General features: G+C 33.6%; 2 protein-coding genes and 2 long non-coding RNA genes across 4 annotated transcripts; 1 reads left to right on the top strand and 3 right to left on the bottom strand.

Moving 5' to 3' along the window:
* Nucleotides 1-409: 409 nt before the first annotated feature.
* Nucleotides 410-2,342, bottom strand: LOC146957056 (protein LIGHT-DEPENDENT SHORT HYPOCOTYLS 2-like). The gene is made up of 2 exons (XM_085733594.1): nt 1,152-2,342; nt 410-842 (listed from the first exon to the last, which is right to left on the bottom strand). Exon 1 carries the CDS (start codon nt 1,741-1,743, stop codon nt 1,195-1,197), a length of 549 nt encoding a protein of 182 aa, XP_085589720.1. The 5' UTR covers nt 1,744-2,342; the 3' UTR covers nt 410-842; nt 1,152-1,194.
* Nucleotides 2,343-14,060: 11,718 nt separating this feature from the next.
* On the top strand, nt 14,061-18,980 carry LOC146957055 (RNA-binding (RRM/RBD/RNP motifs) family protein). The gene is given in 7 exon segments (XM_085733833.1): nt 14,061-14,420; nt 14,516-14,693; nt 15,883-15,980; nt 17,588-17,684; nt 18,520-18,605; nt 18,692-18,712; nt 18,714-18,980. Coding segments are annotated over 7 exon segments (744 nt in total). The 5' UTR covers nt 14,061-14,210; the 3' UTR covers nt 18,768-18,980.
* Nucleotides 18,981-20,018: 1,038 nt separating this feature from the next.
* LOC146957054 (uncharacterized) lies at nt 20,019-20,910 on the bottom strand. Its single transcript, XR_015022004.1, has 2 exons — nt 20,836-20,910; nt 20,019-20,724 (listed from the first exon to the last, which is right to left on the bottom strand). It is a non-coding gene; the product is annotated as an uncharacterized LOC146957054 (long non-coding RNA).
* A 668-nt stretch (nt 20,911-21,578) lies between these two features.
* LOC146957053 (uncharacterized) lies at nt 21,579-23,451 on the bottom strand. The gene is made up of 2 exons (XR_015022000.1): nt 23,114-23,451; nt 21,579-21,664 (listed from the first exon to the last, which is right to left on the bottom strand). It is a non-coding gene; the product is annotated as an uncharacterized LOC146957053 (long non-coding RNA).
* Between the last annotated feature and the right edge of the window lie 1,323 nt (nt 23,452-24,774).

Genomic DNA, 24,774 nt, shown 5'->3' with positions numbered 1-24,774 from the left:
AATAGTGAGCATAACTCGGTTGGTATAAATAATGCATAATATATACAAAATTCGGGGTTGGAATCCCACCACCAACTACAAATAGGTAAATACAATCAGGTTTTGTCTCATCCCTGTGTTAACTTCAATAATAGAATAATTGATTTGCTTGATCTATTTGTTTATTATTTTTCCTACTAGCTAATAGACATACATCCGGTAGGCTACGTAGCTCACCTTAATCAATACTATTTTTAGCTCACCCAAATCCTCAAGTAATTAAAGAAGAAAAAAATCATATAAAACTCTTGCTGAATCAATGAATATAAAACGAGGGGAAAATCACATAGCAAACCAACATCGTCTCACCTTTATTAAAAGTTAAATGCTTAAAAGTTAAATGCAATCTAAATTTGGATATGTCAGCATATTCATAATTGAGACAAATATATTGGCCAAGCATATTCAATATCCACCAATTATATTAACAGTAATCCCACGAAAATTTAAATAATATAGACTATAAAAGCGCATGCTTCACAAATACACTAATGTTTCGTACAAGATTCAGTACAAGAATTAAATCATAACCATTTTCTTCTTACAAGATTCAGTACAAGAATTAAATCATAACCATTTTCTTCTTCTTCTACTGGTAGTAGTTATGATTATGAACGAATCTTATGATCAAAACACACACATGTCGGTGCAGCTAGCTAGAGAGACCTAGATCAGTACTTCAAATTTCCACCATCGATCTACTTTACCTTAACTCATAAAGTACTGCAAATTATTAACTCCAACCCCATCTCAACAATAATCTTGACCACCATGGAACGTCTCTTTTTGGACACAAAAAACACCTAATCAAAAGCACAAAAAGCATAAACACAACAAAATTTATCATATGCAAATATCATATATTCATATGAAGGTTCAATCTCTAATATTAACATTTTTCCTCCTAACAAACTAAAAAATATATATACATATAGCAATACAAAATATTGAGGAAAAAATCCCTTCTCTCACCCCAAAATTTAATAACACATCATAGAGAAAAACTTCATCTTTACTTTCTCTAAGTTTCTCTAGCTAATTTAAATTTTTTTAAGTAGTGCTAACATTTGCCAATACCAAAAAAAAACATGATTGCAGTGATATATACATACCCGTAAACAATTTCACATGCTAGCTCCTTTGAATATTGAGGTCTTAACTAGCACTAGCAGTGGTTGTAGATACCTTAGGTTTAGGCCTCTTCCTTTTCTTTTCATAGCTAACACCTCTAGATTTTGCTTGAAAATCACGAACATCCCTTAAATAAATCCTAACAGAACGAGAACCAAAAGGGTTAGTCTCAGGACGACCACCGTTCTCTTCGTAAGCAGCCCGAAGACGACCTATGAGAGCGTCGAGACTACCCCACGCTTGACGAAGAGGACATGGACAAGGAGCTGGTGGATTAGGGATGCCAAAGAAAGGACAAGGATGGTTGTGAACTTTGGTTTTTCCAAACTGGTCAAGATAGTTGAGAAACTCAAGGACATGGGAACCGCTACATAGGGCTAAGGAGAGTGGTGGACGGTGGTTTCGGAGATACTGACAGAATGTGTTCCAGTCTCTTCTCTTTTGGTTTTCATAACGGCTTGAAGTTGGAGTTGATGTTGAACTTCCACTTCCGGTGCTATTGTTGGTCATTGAAGATCCACTTGTTGGACTCTCTACACTCTGGTTTGTTGATCCTGATGAAACCAAATCCATGGAGAATGAAGATTTTTCTGTTCTCTTCTTTTTCTTTTTACTTATCTATAAACCCTTGTTGATTTGGATCTGGTTTTAGATCTTGCTAAGAGTGAGATAGATAGATACTTTTGATGAATATGCAGCAAAGACTAGGGTTTATTAGCAAGAAAACGAAAGAGACAAATATACTTAAAAAAAAGGGACAAATATTAATAACTATTAAACAAACATATAATATATATTCGTTATATTATATGATGCAGAGAAAGAGAAAGAGAGATAAATGTCTGTCTGTGTGAGTGAGTGAGTTGATTTGTAGCTGGAAAGGATAGAAACAAGAGCAACATGTGCAGTGACATATAAGAGAAAGAATATTTAGGGTTTAGAGAGAAAGGATCAGAATTCAAGGGAGTGGATGAAGGAACTGAACTGAGTGTTTAGTTTAGTTTAGTTTGGTTGAGGTTAGGATAGGATGTTCATATAAGAAGGAATCCTAGTAATTGGTGGAAAATGGAATGGTATCATTTGTTCCTATCTGCAGGGTAAAAGGGTGAGTGGGGATATTCAGATATAGTTGTTTCCAGAAAAGGTGAAACAAGTGAGAGTTAAATGGTGGTGAGAGTGAGAGTGTGACCAAGGGTTAAATGAGGGAAAGAAGAGTGCTGTTACAAAACAGGACAAAGTTTGGCAGCGAGCAGTCGTGATTGTGACCAAAGATGACCAGACATTTCAAATTGCAATATCAATATTCCTAACTTACTCTTCTTTTAGGCGCGTGCATTTACTTCCATTCTCTTTACTACAATAATATTTGTCAAGAAAAATATAAGGGAAATGTTAACCGGTGCCCTGAGACACTGATTAAGGATATGAAAAAGGAAATTATATAGTAGTTAATACATTAAAATTGTGCAATTAATTTATAATAAAGTCAGAAGCAGTTTTCTTTTATGGTAACAATCCCCTTTTATGGTATGCTTAACCAATGCCTCAGAGACACTGGTTAGCACGACCCAAAATATAATATAAAGTCCCTTTCAAACAAAAGTAGATGGTAAAGTAAAAAAAGTCAAGCATTGATTTGAATTGAACTTTAGAATGAATTATTTGATCTCAATATTATTGAAGTAGCACATCGAAGGATCTAATACTCATTTTGATCCTTGAATGTGTAATTATGTGCATAATCAAAGGTTTTTTTTTTTTTTTGAAGGAGTAATCAAAGGTTGTTTTGAAATTTCGTTACGTTCAAGAACTATTGTGACTATTAGTTACACATTAAGTACTAAGATAACTATTAATTTAAAAAAAAAAATGATCATATCTAATTTAGTAGTGAATACTCTAAGACCATCTTCAATGGAAGATCTTAATTTCAAGATTTGGTACCTATAAAGTATTTTTCATTGAAGAAAAATTATTTTGAAAACTAATAGGAACAAGATCTCAATATGTAGATCTTCAATCTTAAGTGGGGCCCACATTTTTAAAATATTAAAAATGTAATATTATAGAGTTATTGATAAATGATTAATGGATCTCGTTTAAGACATTTGTGTGAGGTGTTGTGTTGGAAGGATTAAGTGTTTATTAGGTATTAATATTAACAAATTATAAGTGTACAGGTGAAATCCATTTAAATACCAAAAATAGATATCTTCATTGTGAATGCTCATGAACTTTATTTGGGAATTTGGAGGAGAAAATAATGGGATGACTTTGAAAAAAAATTAAGTACTAAGTAGAAAAAATAGAAGACTTTGAGGATTTCATTTTTGTTCGTAATACAAAGTCATCTTAATTTAGGAAAACCAAAAATTGTATCGGAGAACAAATTTGAAGGGTTTATGTGAATTTTTCAAATTAAATTCATGTTATAATATTCTTAAACTTACAAAAATATTAATTTATCATTCTTTAAAAAAAATACTCTTTCAAAAAATGTAACAGATTTCGTTATATTCCTCTACATTTCTCTTCCCTCAAAGATTTCTCGTTTCTCCCCTTCAAACTCTCAAACAAACCTTAGTTGTTTAGAATTTTATGAGTCTTAAGGCGTAGTTTGACTTAGTTAAAAAAAATTGGTTGACAAAATCCAGTGTTGGATTCATTTCTTATCATATAAGTAGGCTATTTCAACATATTTATAGCACAACTAAATGTTCATCAGCACACACATGAAATGATTTAATGGCACAACATAAACACAATTTCTTATTATTGTTTTTCTTAAACATAACTAGCATCTTAACAAGCTTTATATTCAAGACATGCACAACACGAATTTGGATATAACGCAGTTACTGCGTGCACGCGGTAGTTGTTTTACCCTGTCTGATCTAAAATAAACGATCAAGATCTGACATTGTGTGAAATTGTTGAAATTCGTGTTGTGAGTTCGGAACCGTCAGATCATGGATAGAGGTTGAGATTTGCTACTGCGACAAATTGTGTGATTTTGCTCTAGCAGCAAATCCAGATCTTGCACAACACACTCATATTACAACATACCCATAATCTATTGTAATTCTATTTCAATCTCACATGCAATCCGTAATTAATAAAATTTCTAAGTACACCTAGAGAGATTTAGAGTTTGAATTAAGTCTATGTTACATTTGAGATTCTATGAGAAGATGGCAAAGATCCTAGTTTGCATATCAACCTCTGATTTCTCTTACTCCCTCCGTCCCGGAATATCTGACCCATTTTCTAAAAAAAAGTGTCCCAAAATAACTGAGTCATTTCAATTTTCAATACAACTTTCATCATTCCCAATACAATATAACTCTAATTAATACTACTTTTATCATTCTCAATACAATATATTCAACTTTTCCCTTTATTTATACATTTTTCTTAATCTGTGTGAAAAACCAAACTAACTCAAATAAAACGGGACGGAGGGAGTATATGCTATACTCCTAAATCAACACACACTCTCCACATCTAAAGGTTGTACGTGTGTGCATGCGAACACGTGCGTGTTGTCCTCAAAATTTATTTTATTTGAGATCTATATCATTGGCCATTTTTACACTTATAATGTAGACTTTACACGTGAAAACGTGAAGTATAAAACCTACATTTATGCATATATATTGTAGCTTTTGCCACATACATCTATCATTTCGCTATTATAACTTAATATGTATATTGTAGTGTTTACTACCATTTTATCTTTTACACATTTTATAAGTATTTATTTAAATTAATGATATTATCACGAAAGTTGTGTGACTTGTTGTAATGATTATTTTATTAGGGAGAAAATTGTGATCCCTTAGACAATATTGCCTTTCACAACATTCTTAGGGGACGCAACAGATCAACCAACCATTACGTAAATGATTCATATTCTACCATTGAAAGTGATGCAAAGTCGTCGAGAACCTTCAAGGGTGCAACTATTTATGTGAATTCTGATTATTTTATGGTCATGAACACTAGATTAGAGGAACATAAAAAATCAACTTTATAACTTATTAAACTCTTATTGTGTTACTATTAAACAATAATTCATGCTTTTGGTAACTATTAAGGATACAATATGAAGAAAAAAACTTATGGGCGAAGAGGCCCAACCATTTATTGGGATACTTTCATCCAGGATGCAACTATTTATGTTAATTATGAATTTATTACTATAAAATAAGGGTTTTGCTAACCAATGCCCTAAGGACAAGAAAATTGATGTTCACATATTCCATATGGCTGGGACACACATGTAAAATACCCTTTTACCCCCTCGGCAGTTAACTGCCGAGGAATTTGAAATCCGGCTGCAGTTAACTGCCGAGGAATTCCTCGGTAGTTAACTGCCGAGGAAAACTGTTTCATCAGATGAAACAGTCACCTGCTCCCCCTACACACTATTTTCTCATCACCTTCCATACAACTCCAATCCAACCCAAAATCCTAAATTTTTTTCATCAAATCTTGCTCCAAAATGATTCAAGCATCAAGCATAGGATGATTCAACACACTTTTGACGTAAAAAAATAGGTATTGTGCATTTTATTCGGTTTATTTTTTTGGATATGTTACACTGTCATGGTTGGTTTACAACGTCATTCACGTAACACTGTCATGGGGAATCTCGGTAGTTTACTGCCGAGGAAAACCTCGGTACCTTACTGCCGTGGGAAACCTCGGTAGTTAACTACCGAGGAACACTTGGGAAAAATTTTAAGAACGAAAAAATGGCAGCTACTACCATTTTTTCCAAATTATTTTTTCTTTGTTTTTTTTTTTGTTTTTTTTTTGTTTTAGTTCATTATGGCATTGATGTTTATGCATTAGTAAGTTGTTAATTTATATTTTTGTGTTGTTTAATTATAGTAATGACCGAGAACGCGGAAGATGTTTCGGGAGAGACAAAACGTAATTTTGTCCAAATTTCCGGTGATGTCAAACCGCCTAAGGTTGAAGTCAAACCAAACATTGATGGAGCTTCCGTCAATGTTGAAGCTTCTAAATATGTTAGCCCCGGTGTCGTCCCACTTCAAGCCCACGAAGTAGACACGGCTAGGTTTTTTCTGACGACATTAAGTTTCAAGATAGAGAAGAATTGCTTGGGTGGGTACGTTGTCAAGCAAATAAGGCGGGATTTACAATTATTACACAAAGATCAAGCTTGATCCTTCCAATATTGCGCCTAGTGTGTGAAAGGAGTGGAGCTCACAAAGTGCCTAAAAAAAACCAAAGCATGCGACAACGGGCTCAAGAAAATGCGGGTGCTTGTTCATGATTAGTGGATATCAAAGTACGCAAACAAAGGAATGGGGATTGAACATTCTTAATGGAGTTCACAACCATGCGATGGAGCCGGCTTTAGAAGGACACATTCTTGCCGGTAGATTAAAGGAGGATGACAAGAAGATTGTACATGACTTGACCAAGAGCAAGATGCTTCCAAGAAATATTTTGATACACTTGAAGAACAAAAGACCACATTGCATGACAAATGTGAAGCAAGTGTACAATGAACGTCAAAAAATATGGAAGGCAAATAGAGGTGACAAGAAGCCGTTGCAATATCTAATCTCGAAGTTGGAGGAGCACAACTATACTTATTACTCAAGAACACATGGTGAAAGTAATACAATCGAAGATATCTTTTGGGCACATCCAACATCCGTTAAGTTGTTTAACAATTTTCCAACGGTTTTGGTTATGGACTCCACCTACAAAACCAACTTGTATAAGATGCCAATGTTTGAGGTAGTTGGGGTAACTTCGACCGATTTGACATATTCGGTTGGGTTTGGATTCTTGATGCATGAGAAAGAGGAAAACTTTGTTTGGGTTTTAAAAATGTTGCGTAAACTTCTTACTTCAAAGATGAATATGCCTAAGGTGATTGTTACCGACAGAGATGGGTCTTTGATGAAAGCGGTTGGAATTGTTTTCCCGGAAAGTTATGGTATGAATTGTTACTTTCATGTGCAAGCAAATGTTAAACAAAGGTGCGTCTTAAATTGTAAATATCCTTTGGGAAAAAAGGATGGGAAAGAGGTGAGTAATCGCGATGTTGTCAAGAAGATCATGAGGGCATGGAAAGATATGGTTGAATCGTCCACTCAAGAGTTATATGCAAATGCATTAGTGGAGTTCCAAGATGCTTGTAGTGATTTCCCACCTTTCCTAGCCTATGCCATGACCACCTTGAATGAAGTGAAGGAGAAAATAGTGAGGGTATGGACAGACCGTGTGTTGCATCTTGGTTGTAGATCCACCAATAGGGTAGAATCGGCTCATGCTTTGGTGAAGAAATATTTGGACAATAGTGTGGGTGATTTGGGTACTTGTTGGGAGAAAATACATAACATGTTGTTGCTTCAACACACTGCGATACAAACAGCCTTTGGTCAGAGCGTTACCGTGTTGGAACATAAATTCAAAGATGTCACTTTGTACTCCGGCTTAGGTGGTCATGTGTCTAAATATGCTTTGGACAACATTGCTATGGAAGAGTCACGTTGTAGGGAAATGTTGTGCATGAACAAGGAAATATGTGGTTGTGTTCAAAGGACATCTTACGGCTTACCATGTGCATGCGAAATTGCAACTAAACTCCTTGAAGAAAAGCCAATTTTATTGGATGAGATACACCACGATTGGCAAAGGTTACGCATGGGAGAAGAAAGTAATGAACTTGGTTTTTCGGTGGATGATGAGTTGAAGGGTATTGTAGAACGTCTCAAGAAACTCCCTTTCCAAATGAAGCTTGAAGTCAAGGAGGCTTTGCGGCAATTGGCATTTCCTGAAACCACCATGATGTCTCCACCACCACAAAAAGCAACAACCAAGGGAGCCAAGAAAAAAGTGGACATTGCGGGGTCTAAAGGAAGAATTACATCCACTAGCCGGATCCCTTCTTCTTGGGAGGTTGTTGATTCCCAAAATCCGGATAGTCAACCGTCACCATCACCAACAACATCATCATATAAAAGGAAAAAAGGTGCTCGTCTTGGTAAAGCACCAATTTCCCCACTTCCACCACCTTCTCGGTATCCAAAGCCTAAGGCTATCCCGGTTATGAGGCCTATTGATTATATGCCACGCTTCATGCTTCCATTTATTGAAAAAGTGGTGGATGTTATTGGTGATGGACATTGTGGATTCCAGGCTATAGCCGAGTTCATGGGCTTAACCGCACAAAATCATCTCATGATTCGTACACATCTTATTCAAGAATTGAAAGATTATAGAGATGATTATGTTGAAGTATTTGCGGGTGAGGATCGTTATAACTACATTATAAATGGCTTACATCCTCCCGCAAATACAAAAAGTTGTGCACATCTTGTTGATAAGTGGTTGACTTTTCCGGACATGGGGCACATTGTTGCTAATTATTACAAAAGGTGTGTGGTTGTGTTGACAAATCTTGAAGTTGGTAACTCAGAATCTTTTTTTCCACTAAGAGGGCCACCACCGCCGGGTAAGCAAAAAACTCCCATCATGTGCCTTGGGGTAATTCCTAATCACTTTGTGCTTATTTACTTGAGGAATGGTTGTCCACTACCTCCATCATCTACGGAGTGGCACAATCACAAGAAACAAGATGCGGTGACTTGGGAAGATGAGTATTTGGATCAACATGAGTTGTTCCGAAAGCTCATGGCTATTGAAAGTGAAAACAAACCGCCAAAACCACAAAAGGAATCAAACAAAGCGGCGCCTATTTTGTTGGACACTCCCGAAAAACCAAAGCAACAATTTGAAGTTATTGCGGAAGATGAGGAAGATTTTATGTCACTTGATCTTCTCCAATCACTTGGCCTTTAACAAGGGATTTTTTTGTCGGTGTTAGTCCTTTTTTTTGGTAGAAATTACACCGACGTATATTTTGGGGTCAAAATTGTAATGCCAATTTTTTGTGGCCAATATATAAGTAACATTATGTAATTGATATTGATATATATGATAATATGACTTTTATTGACTTGAAACTAGTGCAATACTTATTTATAGCTTATTAATGTTTACGCATTTGATTTATTCGTTATTACATTCCATTTAATTTTGTTCTAATCTATGATTATTTTGTTAAAGCTTTTGTCAAGTGAAACATGTCAGAGGTTGCAAGAATTGAAGGTCGTGTTAGGTATTGCTCGTTTAAAAAGACGGTTAAGGTTATGATAACACCGACGGACTCTATTGACGATTTGAAGACACAACTTAACACTTATTTTGAGCATCTTGGTGAAAATCAATATACACGTCACTTGTCTGCTCTAATGCCAATGATAGACCTAGGAGAAGATAGAGATGAATTCGCATGGAAAACGGCAAGCTATATGCCTTGGATTATTAAAGACGATAGCGACGTCGGATTTATGTTTAGGAATATGGTGGAAAATAATGTATTATATATATATGTTCGTTCCATATGCAATTGTAATGAATGTAAGTAGGGATTTAATTTAATGATGTGTAATGAGTTGTAATGTGTTGTTTGATTATGGACACTATGTTCCGTTTTGATGAATTTCAAACTTTTTTGTGGTTTGAACCAAATGTCGGTTTGATTTAATTATGAACAAATGTAAAAGATATTGCATTTTTCTTGTTTATGACCGAGTTTCATTGTTGTATAATTTGAATTGCCTATGGAAATGCTCTGGTGAAATTACAGGTCAAAACTGGCCTAAAAACGGTTTGGTAAGGGTTAGCATTAATGCAGGACCTGCTGTCTGCATAAATGCTTTCCTCGGCAGTTAACTACCGAGGAATCCCTCGGCAGTTAACTGCAGCCGGATTTCAAATTCCTCGGCAGTTAACTGCCGAGGAGGCAAAAGCGTATTTTACATGTGTGTCTCAGCCTTCTCTAATGTGTGAACAACAATTTTCTAAGGACAATGGTTAAGGATGTCAAAAATAGAAAACTTTCATTAAAAACAACAACTTTTTGATTTTCATAAAGTTAAATATTTCACTTTTCTTCAATTTCCAATGCATAATTTATATATTAATCTTCTTAACTAGTAGGACACTAGTTAACATTTTTCATAAAATAAATCACATGTATGAATTGTATCTTTTGTCAACACTCTTTAATGACTCATTTGTGAAAATAACATGAAAACAATGAAGTGAAGTGACATAACAGAATATAGATTTTTTTTTTTAGGGAATACATTAACAAATCTAGTTCTTTTATTTTTTTGAACTCTTTTTTAGTAAAAATGGATGTTTGAAACTTCATTGTTCGTTACATGATATGCACGTCACTTTCTCAAAGCCCATATCTATCTACTATGGCAATAGACCATCCATTTACTTAGCACATAATTCAACCTTTCATGAACGCAAAACATATTAAAATTGTCTGCAACATCGTTTCTGAGAAGATTAAATTTGGCCTCATCAAACTCTTCCATAAGTCTTGGTTGTCCAATTAGCACATTTTGTTATCAAAAGCACCACCGTTAAAGCCTTCTTTTCAATAGCTTTTGTCCAAGCTTGGTCTCTTTTGTTTGCATCGTCTAGCTTGTGGAAGAGCCTTAAATAGTATAGTTATTTTTGTTTTATGTTTATTTTGATATAGAAAATATATAATTTATTAATATGAAGCATTGCTCTTATGGAATATTATATTTGCTTTCTCGCTTTTGAGCTTAGTTAATCTTAGGCTCTGTTTGGTAAAAATAGCGGATAACTGATAAGCTACCTGATAGCTTTTAGCTGATAAGTTAGCTGATAGCTTTTATCTGATAAGCTAGCTGATGACTGATGACTGATAAGCTAGTTGAAGTGTTTGGTAAAATTAGCGGTTTAACTAGCTGATAAATGTAAAATGACATAAAAGGGTATTATTAATTCAAAATATAAAGTTTATATAACTTGATATTTAAATATTCAGGAATTCTTAATTCAATTTTGTTTTTTTTTAAAAAGTAATTAAAATTTATAAATTTAATATATCTTTTATATTGTAAATTAAATTTTATTCACTAAAAAATTTATTTAAGTATAACGAGGTATATATACTTTTTTGTCAACGGAGGTATATATATATTTTTTGTCAACAACATAAGGCAAGAGAGATAAATGGAGGTATTTTGTAAAAAAAAAAAAAAGAAGATAAATGGCGGTATATATTGTCAGCAACATAAGGCAAAAGATAAATGGAGGTATATATTGTCAGCAACATAAGACAAATGAGATAAATAATAACAAGGGATGTATTTGTAAAAAAAAAAATAACGAGGGATGTATATTTATTAGGGAAAAAAAACGAGGGATGTATATTAGGGAATTGTAGGTTTGAATTAAATTATAATAAAAGGGTAAAAATGGATTTTAGATAAAACAATAGGGGTAAAAGTGGAAGAAAATATGAGAAGCTATAAGCTATAAGCTCAAACGCTACTTGGAATAGCTTCTGAAAAATAGCTTATAAGCTCGTGAAATAAGCTATAAGCTCATGGTCAAAAAGTGTTACCAAACAGAGCTATTTTTGTCAAATGAGCTTATAAGCTAGAAGCTAAGAGCTAAAAGCTCTTTTTTGGTGTTTACCAAACAAACCCTTATTTTCCCTGTTTTTTAGACCCTTGTTTACGGTTTTAATTGTCTATAAGAGTTAGGGGTGTTCAAAACCGAACCAACCCAATAGAAAAACCGCAAACCAAACCAATCCAAACCAAAACCGCAAAAAACCGCACTTGGTTCGGATAAATTCGGATGACTTTTGCATTGAACCGCGCGGTTCGGTTTGGGTTGCGGTTTACATCTCAGCAACCGAACCAAACCAAACCAAACCGCAATAATAATGAATATCACTTAAACATGTCCTAGCCCAATTACATAGCTCAAGAATAATCTCTTTTGATTCGATTTTTCCATTGTTGCACCATCAAGTTCGATTCTAATTCCTTTCCATCTCTTTCAATTCATTTCCAGTGATGAATTTATTTCCTTTACTTCCCAATAATTTGTTTCATGCTCATGTTTCTTCTTAATTTTACATATTTAGATATAAGTGTTACCTAATATTTTATCATATAAACAGCAAAATAAAATGTCCTATGTTTATTTTGTAACAAGTTGGCAATATTAGAGTTAATGTGATATTTTTTTATCTTGCGATAAACCGCACAAACCGAACCAATCCAAACTGCATTGGTTTGGCTTGGTTTGGTTTGGATGACTTTTTAAAAATCAACCGAACCGAACCAAACCGCACGCTTTTTTATCTCGCGGTTTGGATGACTTTTATACTCAAAACCGAACCAAACCGCACCGCGAACACCCCTAATAAGAGTATTGGGTTTTCTCCATCTTTTGATTTATAATGGAAACCCTTTGTGGTATATTCAACAAATTAATATTCTTCCTCTCTTGTTTCAATAACTAGAGTTATCACATCAATCATTCACCCTTGTAATAAACAAACTGTCTTAAAAAAGGTGAAAAGTGAGGGTAAAATAAGGGGGGATGAATAAAGAAATGACTAGTAATTCATCACGTTCTTTGACTTTGAAGGAAGATGGATTACACCTGGACTTGCCACATATATACATTTAACATCCACGACATACCTTTTAACACACTAACTTAACAATATGGCCAATATCATATAATTACAGGGATATTATTTTCCTATTCACCAATTTCAAGGAACAAAATGAACGACGCTAATAGTTTTATGGACAAAGATGGTGATTTACTATAAAAACTACGAAAAGGAAAAAGGTGTATATGTTTAAGCAACAAGAAATACTAACAATTTGTTAAGACGTCTAAAAATAAGATTTTATCTTAAAAATGGTGTGTTAACACATTAAAACTTTAAAAAACACTATTTTCTTTACATAAAACTTATAAACTTATCATTTTGAATCTATAAACAAAAGGGGATGCAAGTATAGCATTACCCCCGCCCCTCACAAAATCAGTGAGACGCAATTTTTTGCAAGTTTACATTAATGACAAAGTCAGGAGTAATATTTTAATTTTCGAGGGGGTAATTTCTCTAGTGTGTATATATTATTTCTCACAATAATTATTCATAAAAAAAATTGTAGGTATAGTGGTACATACTATTGGAACTCCGGTTCAGCACTTGCATTGTGCATTTTTTATGGTATTTTTAATTAAAATAAGACTTAATAGCAGTTTTGACCCCCTAAGTATCAGAAAGTTGTGATTTTGTTCCCCTAACAAAATAAAATACAATCAAGCCCCCTAAGTACTGCCCTTTTGCAGTTTTTGGCCACAGGTTAATTTTGACAAAGTCAATGTTGACGTGGACGCCACATGTGTATTTTTTAATTATTAAAAAAATAAAATAAAAATTATTTTTTTAATTAAAAAATAAAAAATATTTAAAAATATATTTCACGAGTTATCTACCAAAAATATTAAAATTTTAAAAAATGCTCTTCAAAAATTTTCTTCCAACTTTTTTAGGAGTTTAAAAAACATCAAGGGGTCTAAAAATATCTGGTTTATAGTCACAGACTCATAATAAGTGTATGATTGATTCCACTTTTAAAGAGACCATAATTGATTATCGAGATGTAGAATTGATTCTGACATATTTACTTGTTGTCGAGTATAATTGATTCTATCTCTATAATATAATTATTTTTTGAAGAGGCGATTCTATCTCTATAATTGATTATCCTTGAAGATAAGATTTTAATTTTTGATTATATAATTGAATTTCACACACAAATTTACGGTTTGACTCACTTTTACGTAAATTTATTCAAATACAAAATTACTTTTAACCGGTTACAAAATCAATCAATTTTATCAACATTTTAGACCGGAGGCTGGCCCCACTTGTTAAAAAGAAAATTCTGAAGTGGACAAGAATCTCCAATTTTTAGATTTTAGATTTTAGAATAAGAAAATTCTGGAACGAAATCAAAACCCCAAACAAACCTAAACCAAACGCGATTTTAGATTTTCCCCCAATTCGATCAATCAAACATTGCAGAACCATCGATTCACGATTCGTTCCAATTGCAATGACGACACCACCTTCATCCTCATCATCTCAACCCCAATTCACATATTCCAATGCCCCTTACTTCCCCGTTCCCTTTCACCTTCAACAACCCGCAACCACCTCTCACTACGCCGCACCCTACGTCGCCACCCCCGCCGTGCAGCTTCCTCCGCCGCCAATTGTCGGCCCCGTTCCACCGCCTGCTGCTTACTCCGTTCCGCAATATCAAGTTAGTTTTTTTTTTCTTCTTTTCAATTTGTATTTGGAAATTGGGAAAAGAGAATTTGGTATTGATTTGATTGATTGTGTTGTGTGATTGAACAGGCACAGCAATTGTTTGAGAGAGATGCACAGATAATTACGCCGGAGGCTCTTGAGAATGTGAAGGCGGCCATTGCGAGTAGCGACGTTGAGCATAAAGCTGAGACCAAGAAGAAAGCTGTTCCTCGGAAAGCTGCTGGTCAAGCTTGGGAGGATCCTATTCTTGCAGAGTGGCCTGAAGGTATTGTATCATCATGTTTATGTTATTGCTATATAATTTTTTTTTTCCAATTCGTTAATTAATTTATTTTAATGTATATTGGAAATTTGGTTGTGAGAGGTAGTGTGTGTTTGGTTTTTCTGTGACAAAGATTGATTTTAGTTAAAAAAGAGTTCAACAATAAATGCAAGTGTAAAAATATGTTTGGAGTTAAAAGTTATAAATCCTAGCTTTAAGTTAGAATCGATTCTAGAGTCAAAATCAATTATGCGTGAGGACATCCAAACATGTCAAAATCAATTCTACACTTCTAGAAAATGTTCATGTTTCATTGAAGTGATTTGGATTGTGTTTTTATGTTTTTTTTTTTCCCTTCCACGAGCCTATATGGAAATTGTATTCTTGATTTTGTACATCTATAACATACGAACGTAGTGACTGGTTGCGATACTTGGGAGCTAGGAAGGTTTTTCAATATGGTAGCAATCATGATATGTTCACATGTAAGGTAGATATAAAGTTTACAATCATTTTATGATGAGAAACAAGATATTGCAATGTAGGTTATTTATCATAGGGGTCTTTTGGTTGAATGTTAATATTATTAAAAAGTTTTTGAGCAATAGATTGTGAAATTAAAGTTTTTGGTGTAGGGACCTTAAGAATGTGTTTGAGAGTTGAGTTTTGGAGGGGAGCACTTTAGCAGGACATGTCTATATTTTGATTTGATATATATCTGATATTTTTTGAAAGGACATGATAAATGATCATATAATACTTCAATCACACTTAGCACATTGTTAAAAATATTTTATAGTATCCTTAATTTAAAGAAGAAAAGGAAGCCCTCCTCTACCCACCAAAACTCTCCATCCAAACATTCCCTAAGTTTTATTTACCAGTCCCCAGTCTTTTTTGTTTATGGGGCTTATTGTTTTGGAAGTTGGCTCCCTGTTATGTTTGTTTCATCTCTCTTTATGCCTCAACCATTACTGTTTTCATGTAACTCTTACACTTGGAGTTTAACAATTCCGTTGATCCTCTCTTGTTCTTATGATATGCACGATTCAATTGGCGATGGATTCTATTTTTTAGGAATTGCAATGATGTTTTTTGTGCAGAGATGAGTGTTGCATTCTTTCTTTGTGACATTTACACAAGTTAGATAACTATTTATGGATTGATTTATCTTTACCTTTTGTATAATCAGATGATTATCGGCTCTTCTGCGGTGATCTTGGGAATGAAGTCAATGATGATGTTCTTTCGAAAGCATTCACGCGATTCCCTTCCTTTAACATGGCAAGAGTAAGTGGGCATCTTATCTAACTGAAATTCTTTTATTTTTAGTTGTGGCTGGGTTAGTTTTAGCATTTTGTATTTTCTTCTCAGATTTTTGTTTGAAGGGACAGAGTTGTTAACGATTTGTGTATCGTAAGGTAGGTCCTGCTTCATAATTTACATTTTATCAGGCATTTTTTATGATTAAATTGATACACTATTTTGTCATCCCAGGGTTTCTTTCACCATTCATTGCTCATTGTTCACAAAGCACGGGCACTTGAAATTATTAAATGGTGACATAGTTTAATGCGCTTGAATTTAAATGCTCGATTTGTTATAAATTAGTGTTGTGTCTGTTATTTATTTTGTTTGTTACGGGATCTCAAATCGGTTGAATTGGAGTCAGGTCGAGTTTCTGGTTTTGGTTACCCGTATATAAATTTACAAGTTTGGAAGCACATTAGTATCTTTCCCCTAGAAAGTATTGTGGAATTCGTTCAATAATACGATCCTGTTTGGATAAACACCTCAACTAAGCACTTATAGCGTAAATGTTTATCATATATAAGTGTTTTTGTATAAGCTAAGTCGATTTAATAAGCTATCATGGAGAGCTTATGGAAATAAGCTGAAAACGACTAATGAACTGCCATATGCTGTTTCCATAAGCTCTACCAAACAGTTTCACTAGTGTTTCTGCCTGTATATAAGCTCAAATATGAAATAAGTCAATCCAAACAGGCTCATATGGCAATAAGGATTCAAATAGTGTGTTGGCAAAGGGTTTTTTAAGTGTGGCATTGAAATATTCCCACCCATAACGAGGGATAAGTGAGACTGAGTTCTTTTGAGTGTCCACCAGAGATAAGGGTGCTTTCAAAATTCATTTGTGATGATAAAATTGGTTATATTATATATAGCAGTTTTTGAAGACGTGAGCTGAAAATTTAAACATAGCTCTGTTTGTTGACTGATTATTGAGCCAAGGTATTTCCTTCTCTAGTGGAATGTGTGAATAATGAATAATCTGCATTTACATCAAGTCTGGAAATTTGATGCTAATCAGAGCCTTCATTCTGGGTTACTTTATGTATAGCCATTGTTTACAAAAATATAATTAATAAATAAAAGAACACGTGTTTAGTAGCTCATGCTGCGACTTAGAATTTTATTGCTCTAAATTTTGTTACCAGAAAGAAGAGGGTGCGTTATTTGAGAGTGGATATATACTTATGGTCCGTTTGGATTGACTTATTTTTAAGCTTATAAAAAATAGCTTATCCAAATAAAAAAGTTTTTATGTTAATTCGTAAGTTCTCACTGACGAAAATTGTATCTTCGTAAGCTGTTTTTTCATAAACAACCTTGACAAGCGTATGAACAATACATAAAAGCTTATTTATTTGCATAAGTTGTTTTACATAAGCTCAAAAATAAGTCAATCCAACCAGACGCTTAATTTCATATGAAAAACTTATATTTATCACATTCTGTCCATTATTTTTAATTTTCACATTTTGCCTGTCTGCTAAGTGTTAACTAGCTATGTGCTTATTATTTGCAAATATGTTTGTGGTGCTTGTATTTTCTTTGTAATTTGTTTTGATTAAGGTATCTTTGATCTTGTCTAGGTTGTTAGAGATAAGCGAACTGGAAAAACAAAGGGCTATGGATTTATAAGCTTTGCCAACCCTGCTGACCTTGCTGCTGCTCTTAAAGAAATGAATGGTCAGTAATTTGCAGACTTCTATGAACATCTTCTCTCTCATTATGCTGTGTTATGTCATGTCTAAATATCTGCTTTGGTTCAATATTTCAATTGTGTAATGCCAGATAATATTGACTTTTTAGTTAGGGATATAGGTTTGCCAAAATCAACAAGGAAGCTGCTCTTTTAATTATTATTATTATATCATGTCTAATATATATGCTTTGATTCAGTGTAAATATAATGACTTGAATTAGAGTGTATAAGTTTGCCAAAATCAACAGCAAGGTTTGAAATTATCAATTTAGAATATGGGGTTTGAAAATTCTATGCAGATATAATCATACACACAATTGCATATAAATGGGTTATAAATTATACGATGGAAATTTGTTTCTTTTATACATAAATAAATGGATTTATGGCACATCCAATGCCATTGTTGAATTCCGTCATTGAGGCAATAAGAAGCAAGGTCATTGTTGCTGAAATGACAATTCTACCATAGATGATTGGTCACACGAGACAAGATAGGATTAAGAGTGATATTATCAGCAAGAAGGTAACATGAGTTCCTATCATAGGAAAGCTGACATGTTCTTGTTCTAGGTGGTTTGGACGTGTGGAAAAGATAGGACATGTTCATGTTCACTGTTGAGAGTCAAATAATTAAGTGAAGTTTGGAGTTACATGATTTTTTTTTTTTATATGATCCATGAGACATTATGTCGTCATGTGATCTAAATAACTGATCTCATCTATTTGGAAGGTGCTTTGGGTGTTGTTGTAGTAGGTAGATATGATTGTGTTCAATGTAATAACATATGTACCCTGACTTCGATATCTTGGTTTCAGGTAAGTACGTCGGAAATCGGCCAATAAAACTACGCAAGAGTAAGTGGAGGGAGAGAACTGATTATGATGCATTGGAGAAACAGAAGGTAGCAATTTTTTTGTCAATGATTTGAAATTTGTTAATGCACTTTCTTGTATGTCCAACTTAATTCCTTTGTTGTTTGCATTGCAGAACCATATTCAGAAGAAGCCAAAAATGTCAAGAAAGAGTATTCTGCACAAGTGAAAATAGGCCAGAATATGTATAAATCGGGTTATCAAATAGAACATTGTTTTCAAATGATCTGTGTTTTAATCTGAAATGTAATTCCAATGTAACAAATTGAAGGTTCACCTTTAGATTTTCTTTCCCAAGAATGTGCTATTTAAAGATGTGTAAACCTCTCGTTAGGTTATGCCTCAGGCCACTTAATATATTGACAAATATATTTTAGATACCGTACTGATGAATTATTGGTTTATTTTGCTCTTCCTTATGTCACGTTATACCCTTTGAATGCTGTTCCAAAGTTTTTAAAAATAGAGCAAGACCAACCTGTTTCATATAGAAATTTAGTTATACCACTTTTTTTCAATCAAATCTAGTTTTACTACTTAGAAGTGGCAAACAAAATCAATCATTAAAACACAATGACACGATGGTGCCCTTACTTAAGTAAGCTGAGAGACTTTAAATGAAGATGGACAAAAAATTGCTATTTTGTTGGTTTCAGAAGTTGTTGGAGAGACCAACGAAGACAAATCATTTCAAGTGAAGTTTGTTTTTTTTTGATTAAGATTCTTCTTCAAAGTCTAGTAAAAATGTTACAATTTAGCTTTAATATCTTTTAGCTTTCTCCTTGGTACTGCTGACAAGTTAGTTTTCTTTAGAAGTTTATTGCATGAATTGGGCATGTAATGTGTCTAGCATTCAACTTGCAAATCTATAAATGGGGTTTACACATAGTTGTAGTCTATTTTGATGATAATAGAATTTAACAAGTTTTCATACTTTCTAAAAAAAAACCAAGTTTTCATACTTATGCGAGTTAAAAAATTCTTTCCAAAGGTTCTTGGTCAAACCGATTATGAAATTTATCAAGAACTAGTTAAAAACCCGTGCTTCGCACGGGTTGAATTACGTATTTTTTTAAAAATTTACTCTAAAAGAGAGATGTTCAAATTACGGAACATTGCTATTCTTCGTAAATTTGATATTGGCCTTAAAGTTCACACAAGTAGACACCATTGTGATGATTTCAGTGTTAAGAGAATGCATCAAATTTAAGTCCTTGTAAAGAGTCAAACTCAAAAAATTCTACTTTGATGTTCAAACCGTAAGCAAACAAAGTGAAAGTACACAACACATTACAGAAATTCAAAGTGACTCTAAAATAAAATAATGTTAATGGAGTAATGAATGGAAAGAAAAACTTACTTTGAGTAACTCCAGAAAGAAGTAGGAAAAAAAAACTCAAGCATAGAGTTCATAGTAAAAATAAAAGATTAAGATGTTAACTTACAAATTCTAAGTTGTCTGCTATTTTTTTTGAAGAAAAGTTGCCTGCTATTATATTCCAGAGATTGACATTTAGTTACAGAGTATTTTGTTGGTGGCATATATACAATAAGACTTCATTCACTGAATATAATGCACAAGTCTATGTACATTCAGTGCACAAGTTATATATATGATGACTAATGTAACTTTAAAGGAGTTTTCACTAACATTAAATTTTTTGAATGGAACCAGTATAGAAACTATGGAAACAATCACTAATTGTGTGATGAATATAATTTGAAAAGGAAAATCGTAGTTATATTAGAAACTCATTTAACTTGTGAAATCAAAACATCAATTAAGACATATTGATCAGGAGCATTCAATCTACTTGACCTTCAACTTTGAGTTGTTAATGTAATGAGTCAGGATTGCTTGAGTTGCAATCCATTGCCAAAACTAATTAAACTCAGAATTAGGCCTAACTTTTTTAGCTATGTACAATAACTGTCTGATTGTCTGCTACTGCTGCCGCTATGCTATTCCTTCTGTTTGTCCTCATGCTCTTATCTTTTCTTGCAATTACTTTGGGATGATCTTCTCAAAAATTTCGACACCAACTTTGAGAAGGAAGAAGAATTGTCTTGTAGCAATTGAGGGTCTTCGATCAATGACTTCCAAAGCTCAAAGTCTCTAAACCGAGTTATGACATGAATTCGATCACCCTAAACCCATGAACAAAACAAAGATGCAGAGGTAAATCCAAATGCACAACATCAAACAACGTAAATAAACCATAAAAGATTTTGCAACAACTGCGGCCAAATCCTTCTAACCTTTGCATCGCCGATAATGAGTTTCACATGCTGATTTCCATTACTTCCAATGATAGTCCACGACTCAAGCAGCCTGTTGCGGATTCCGATGAGAAAACCACACCAATAACAACTTGATGTGTGGAGCAAGGGATAATTAAGCAACCAAAATCAAAGTGAATAGAACAGTTATAATCACAAGCCAAAAGTAGAAAACAACAGCGAGAGAAAAGAAGAAGAGAACACAAAAGAATTTGTTGACCCAGTTCGGTCCAAATTGACCTAGTCTGGGGGAGAGAGCAGCCCTCCGTTTCACTATATGATGAGTAACGTTACAAAAGAGATGGATTACAAGAATAAGTCTCCCGCCTAATTCTACCCAAATCCCAGCCTCTTCCCGTAACCAAGAGACTCAATCCTAATAGTGTTTCCCAAGGTGAATCAACCCTCAAACCCTAGTGTTTGTTCCAAAGAGACAAACTCTACACAAACCCTAGATTTGTTGTTGCCTTTCTAAACCCTTGTTTCAGCCCCTCTATCTCTCTCTCAATAGTCTGATACAAGGCCTATATTTATAGTAAAAGTTTTGCTTAAAATTTGGAACAAATCTGCACCAGAAAATACGTTTCTGTTATTTGTTGTCAACGCACCATCGTGCCACGAAATTTCCAGTGACTTGCCTAAAAAAACTGAAACCTCCATCGTGCCACGTTGCCCTTCCATTGTGCCACGTTGCTTCTGCAGATCCTGATTTTAAGTTAACTCTCACACAGCCTAAAACCGATTTTCCAAATGTCGGAGTCCTTGTTCAAATCCCTGATATAATTATAATCCCTCGACATTGAAAACCCTACATAAAAACAAAGCAACTCATCACCAGGCCATATTGCAACACCTCACAAACTTGTGTTTGCACTAATAACATAATTTTAGTCGATTATTGTTGTGAAAGGATGCAGAGACACAGTCAGAGGCAACAAATTCGGTACATATGATTAATCACATGTTGTTGCATGGAAAATGACATTTTCAACAATACAAATTAGAGATTGCAAGAAATTGAGTAAATTGCTAATCAATTGAGACTAAGATAGGTAAGAATAAATGGATGAACAAAATTAGCTCGTTGTGTTTTTGCAAGAGTATTAGTGGCGCACTCATTGCCTACTGTTTTTGGATCAATCACCAATTGGTTCTAGATTCTTCTTGTTAAGGAATATAATTGTCAATACAAACCAACACAAATCAGTTGCAATATCTAGTATCTATACTCATAATTACTGATACACTCTTTCAAAAAAGGTTGAATCCAAGTGACTGAACAAAGTATAACCTTTTAAAGGAACCTTAACTTTTATTGTCCTCAACTTTTATAATCCAACTTTTATATGTACCCCGTTGACCAATTAACATTGTTGAAACAAATGGAAATTAAGCATCACTTTCGCATGTGCATCTATAGTTAGCACCATTAGACATTGATGTCTTCAAACATTTGGTGCAACTGTCATAATACCATCCAAACTGGTTAGGATTGAATTTAGTTGTTTTCCAAATAGTGATGCAGTATGTATCCTAACACAAATTATGCACATGAAATAAAGAATAATGCAATATATATTTTTTATTTGTGCGTAAAAAAACTCAAAGCATGTTTGTGCATAAAAAAAAGCAGACCTTGACTAAGTTTATAAACTTAGCAATTGGCCTAACTTGAGACAGATTGGAAAAATAATCGGTGAGGTAGCACTCAACCAAGCAACACTAAAAAAAATTGTATGCATTAGCGTAACAAAAAAAACAGACAGACGGACATAAAATATTACTCTAAACGTTAATGTGTGTGTGTGTATATGTTCGCGAGGTTGAAGAAAGAAAATAAAAATATTTGTGATCATTAAATGACAGCGTGAATAAAAATATTTGTGAGGTATGAGAGTGTAAATGCACATAGATAGCTTGAGCAGAAACTACTTCTTTAAGGCTGATGCAATGAGGCGCTAATATATTACAGTTATGATAACTTCTAAATCTAATGTAGGAGAGGATATGAGGTATGTTATCTCTTTTGAATTGCTTTATTCATTTGCTACATTTGTCTGCATTTTTTGATAGTTAGCAAGTTTGCATAGCTTTATTTTTTGTAGAATATATAGAAATATATTGGAGAAAATCATAATAATATAGACTATTTTTTTTGCTACCTATCTATGTGTTATTTGTTATTCTTAGAAGATTGAAATATTTATTTCATAATAGTAGATGATGCTAGATTTATTAAGAATACCTTTTTACATACCAAGGCTTGGGGTCTTTCAATGGAAGCCAAAGCTGCTGACACATTCTTCTGAAAGTGATGATAACGCACCGCATCAGTTCTTTGCAGATTGTTGACAGCACGTGCATTTGGCTGAATCTCTCTTTCAGTTTTGGCTTCTTCATTACCATTTGTTTGTTCAGTGTCAGCCTCATCGTCTGAAATAATCTCAATAGGTTCTTCTTTAACTCGCATGGGGAAAACATTTGGAATGTGAATTGCTCCTAGTTGTGTTAGCTTATAAGTATTCTTGATGCGTTCGTAGTTGAGCCTAATCTTGGTTGGAACCAAAAATCCGAACTCCTTAGCAATTTTGATTCCATTACGTACACCACTATCTCATCCATGCCAAAATGTGTGACATAGCTAATCCCTTCATCAGAAAGAAGCAATCCCTGAGACTTGAAATTGATTTCTCATACGCATTATGCAGCACCCAACAAAATTATACGCATTAGCATAACAAAAAAACATACACACATAAAATATTACTCTAAACGCTAACGTGTGTGTGTGTATTTGCGAGGTTGAAGAAAGAAAATAAAAATATTTGGTATCATTAAATGACATCGTGAATAAAAATATTTTTGATGTTGTGATGATTAAACGATATTGAAATTAAATATATACGTGATAAAAAGATAATAAAATTCCTTTGAAAAAAAGGTAATAAAATTAAATGGAACCTCCTTAAAAAAAATTAAATGGAATGGTTCAAAAAATAATTAAATGGAAGAAAAAACATATTGAAATATAATATTAAAAAAATAAAAGAAAAGGTTCCCAACGTAAAAAATAAAAGAAAAGGTTCCCAACGTGAATTGAAGAGAGATGCTTGTGAAATAAATTGTCGAGAAGTTGTTTTTTGAAGTAACATTCAACAACTTTTGGCAAAAGCTCATTCCATTCAATTTTATGCATTAAAAAATGTACCTTTTTTAGTAAGTACTTAATTGATATTGTATTTGGCCTAACTTCTCCTTAAAAATGTAAAGAAGTTGAAAAAAAATCTGGGTCAAACGGTATCTTAATCTCCCACAACGGCAGTGTAGAAGCAACTGAATTTGGGAGAAAAAATTGGATAATAGTTAAAAATATAAAAATTGGAAAATATTTAAAAGTTTTTAAAAATATAAAAATTAAAAAATAATTAAAAAAATTGGTTAGGGGAAAAAATGGAAATTCATAGGCCATTGGTGAGTTGGCACTCAACCAAAGCCATGAATTATAAAATTACCAAATTGCCCCTCCTAGGGGCAAAAATGGAAATTCATTTGGCATCAATTTTAATAAATAGTATATAGATCATTTCAAATCTCTTGTCACGATCACAATCTAATTTTTTTCATAGTAATGGTGATCATTGATCTTCATATTCATGTTCTAGTCTATTCACTTTGTAAGTTTTTAATGTCCTATTTTATTCATGATTTGTGTTTTTCCATAATACGAGCCAAAGCTCCTCCACCATATGAGAGATATCCCATCTTCACACAAAATCTTTATCTTAGGTATTGGAGCCAGGGGCGGATCTCTTTGGAGACCCCCAGGTGCCATGGCACCCCCCAAGATTGCTATATATATGATATTAGGGATAGTTATAACACAAATTTCCCTTGGTTGCAGTGGTGGGGGTGCCATAC

The sequence above is a fragment of the Medicago sativa genome, chromosome 1 (genome assembly GCF_051527215.1).
Source record: "Medicago sativa cultivar Bolivia chromosome 1, Bolivia_mono, whole genome shotgun sequence".
Taxonomy (NCBI): Eukaryota; Viridiplantae; Streptophyta; class Magnoliopsida; order Fabales; family Fabaceae; genus Medicago; species Medicago sativa.
This window is presented reverse-complemented; position numbering and strand designations above follow the sequence as displayed.

Coding starts and splice junctions, on each gene's coding strand:
- LOC146957056 (XM_085733594.1), bottom strand. CDS start 1,743: ATGGATTTGGTTTCATCAGGATCAACAAACCAGAGTGTAGAGAGTCCA.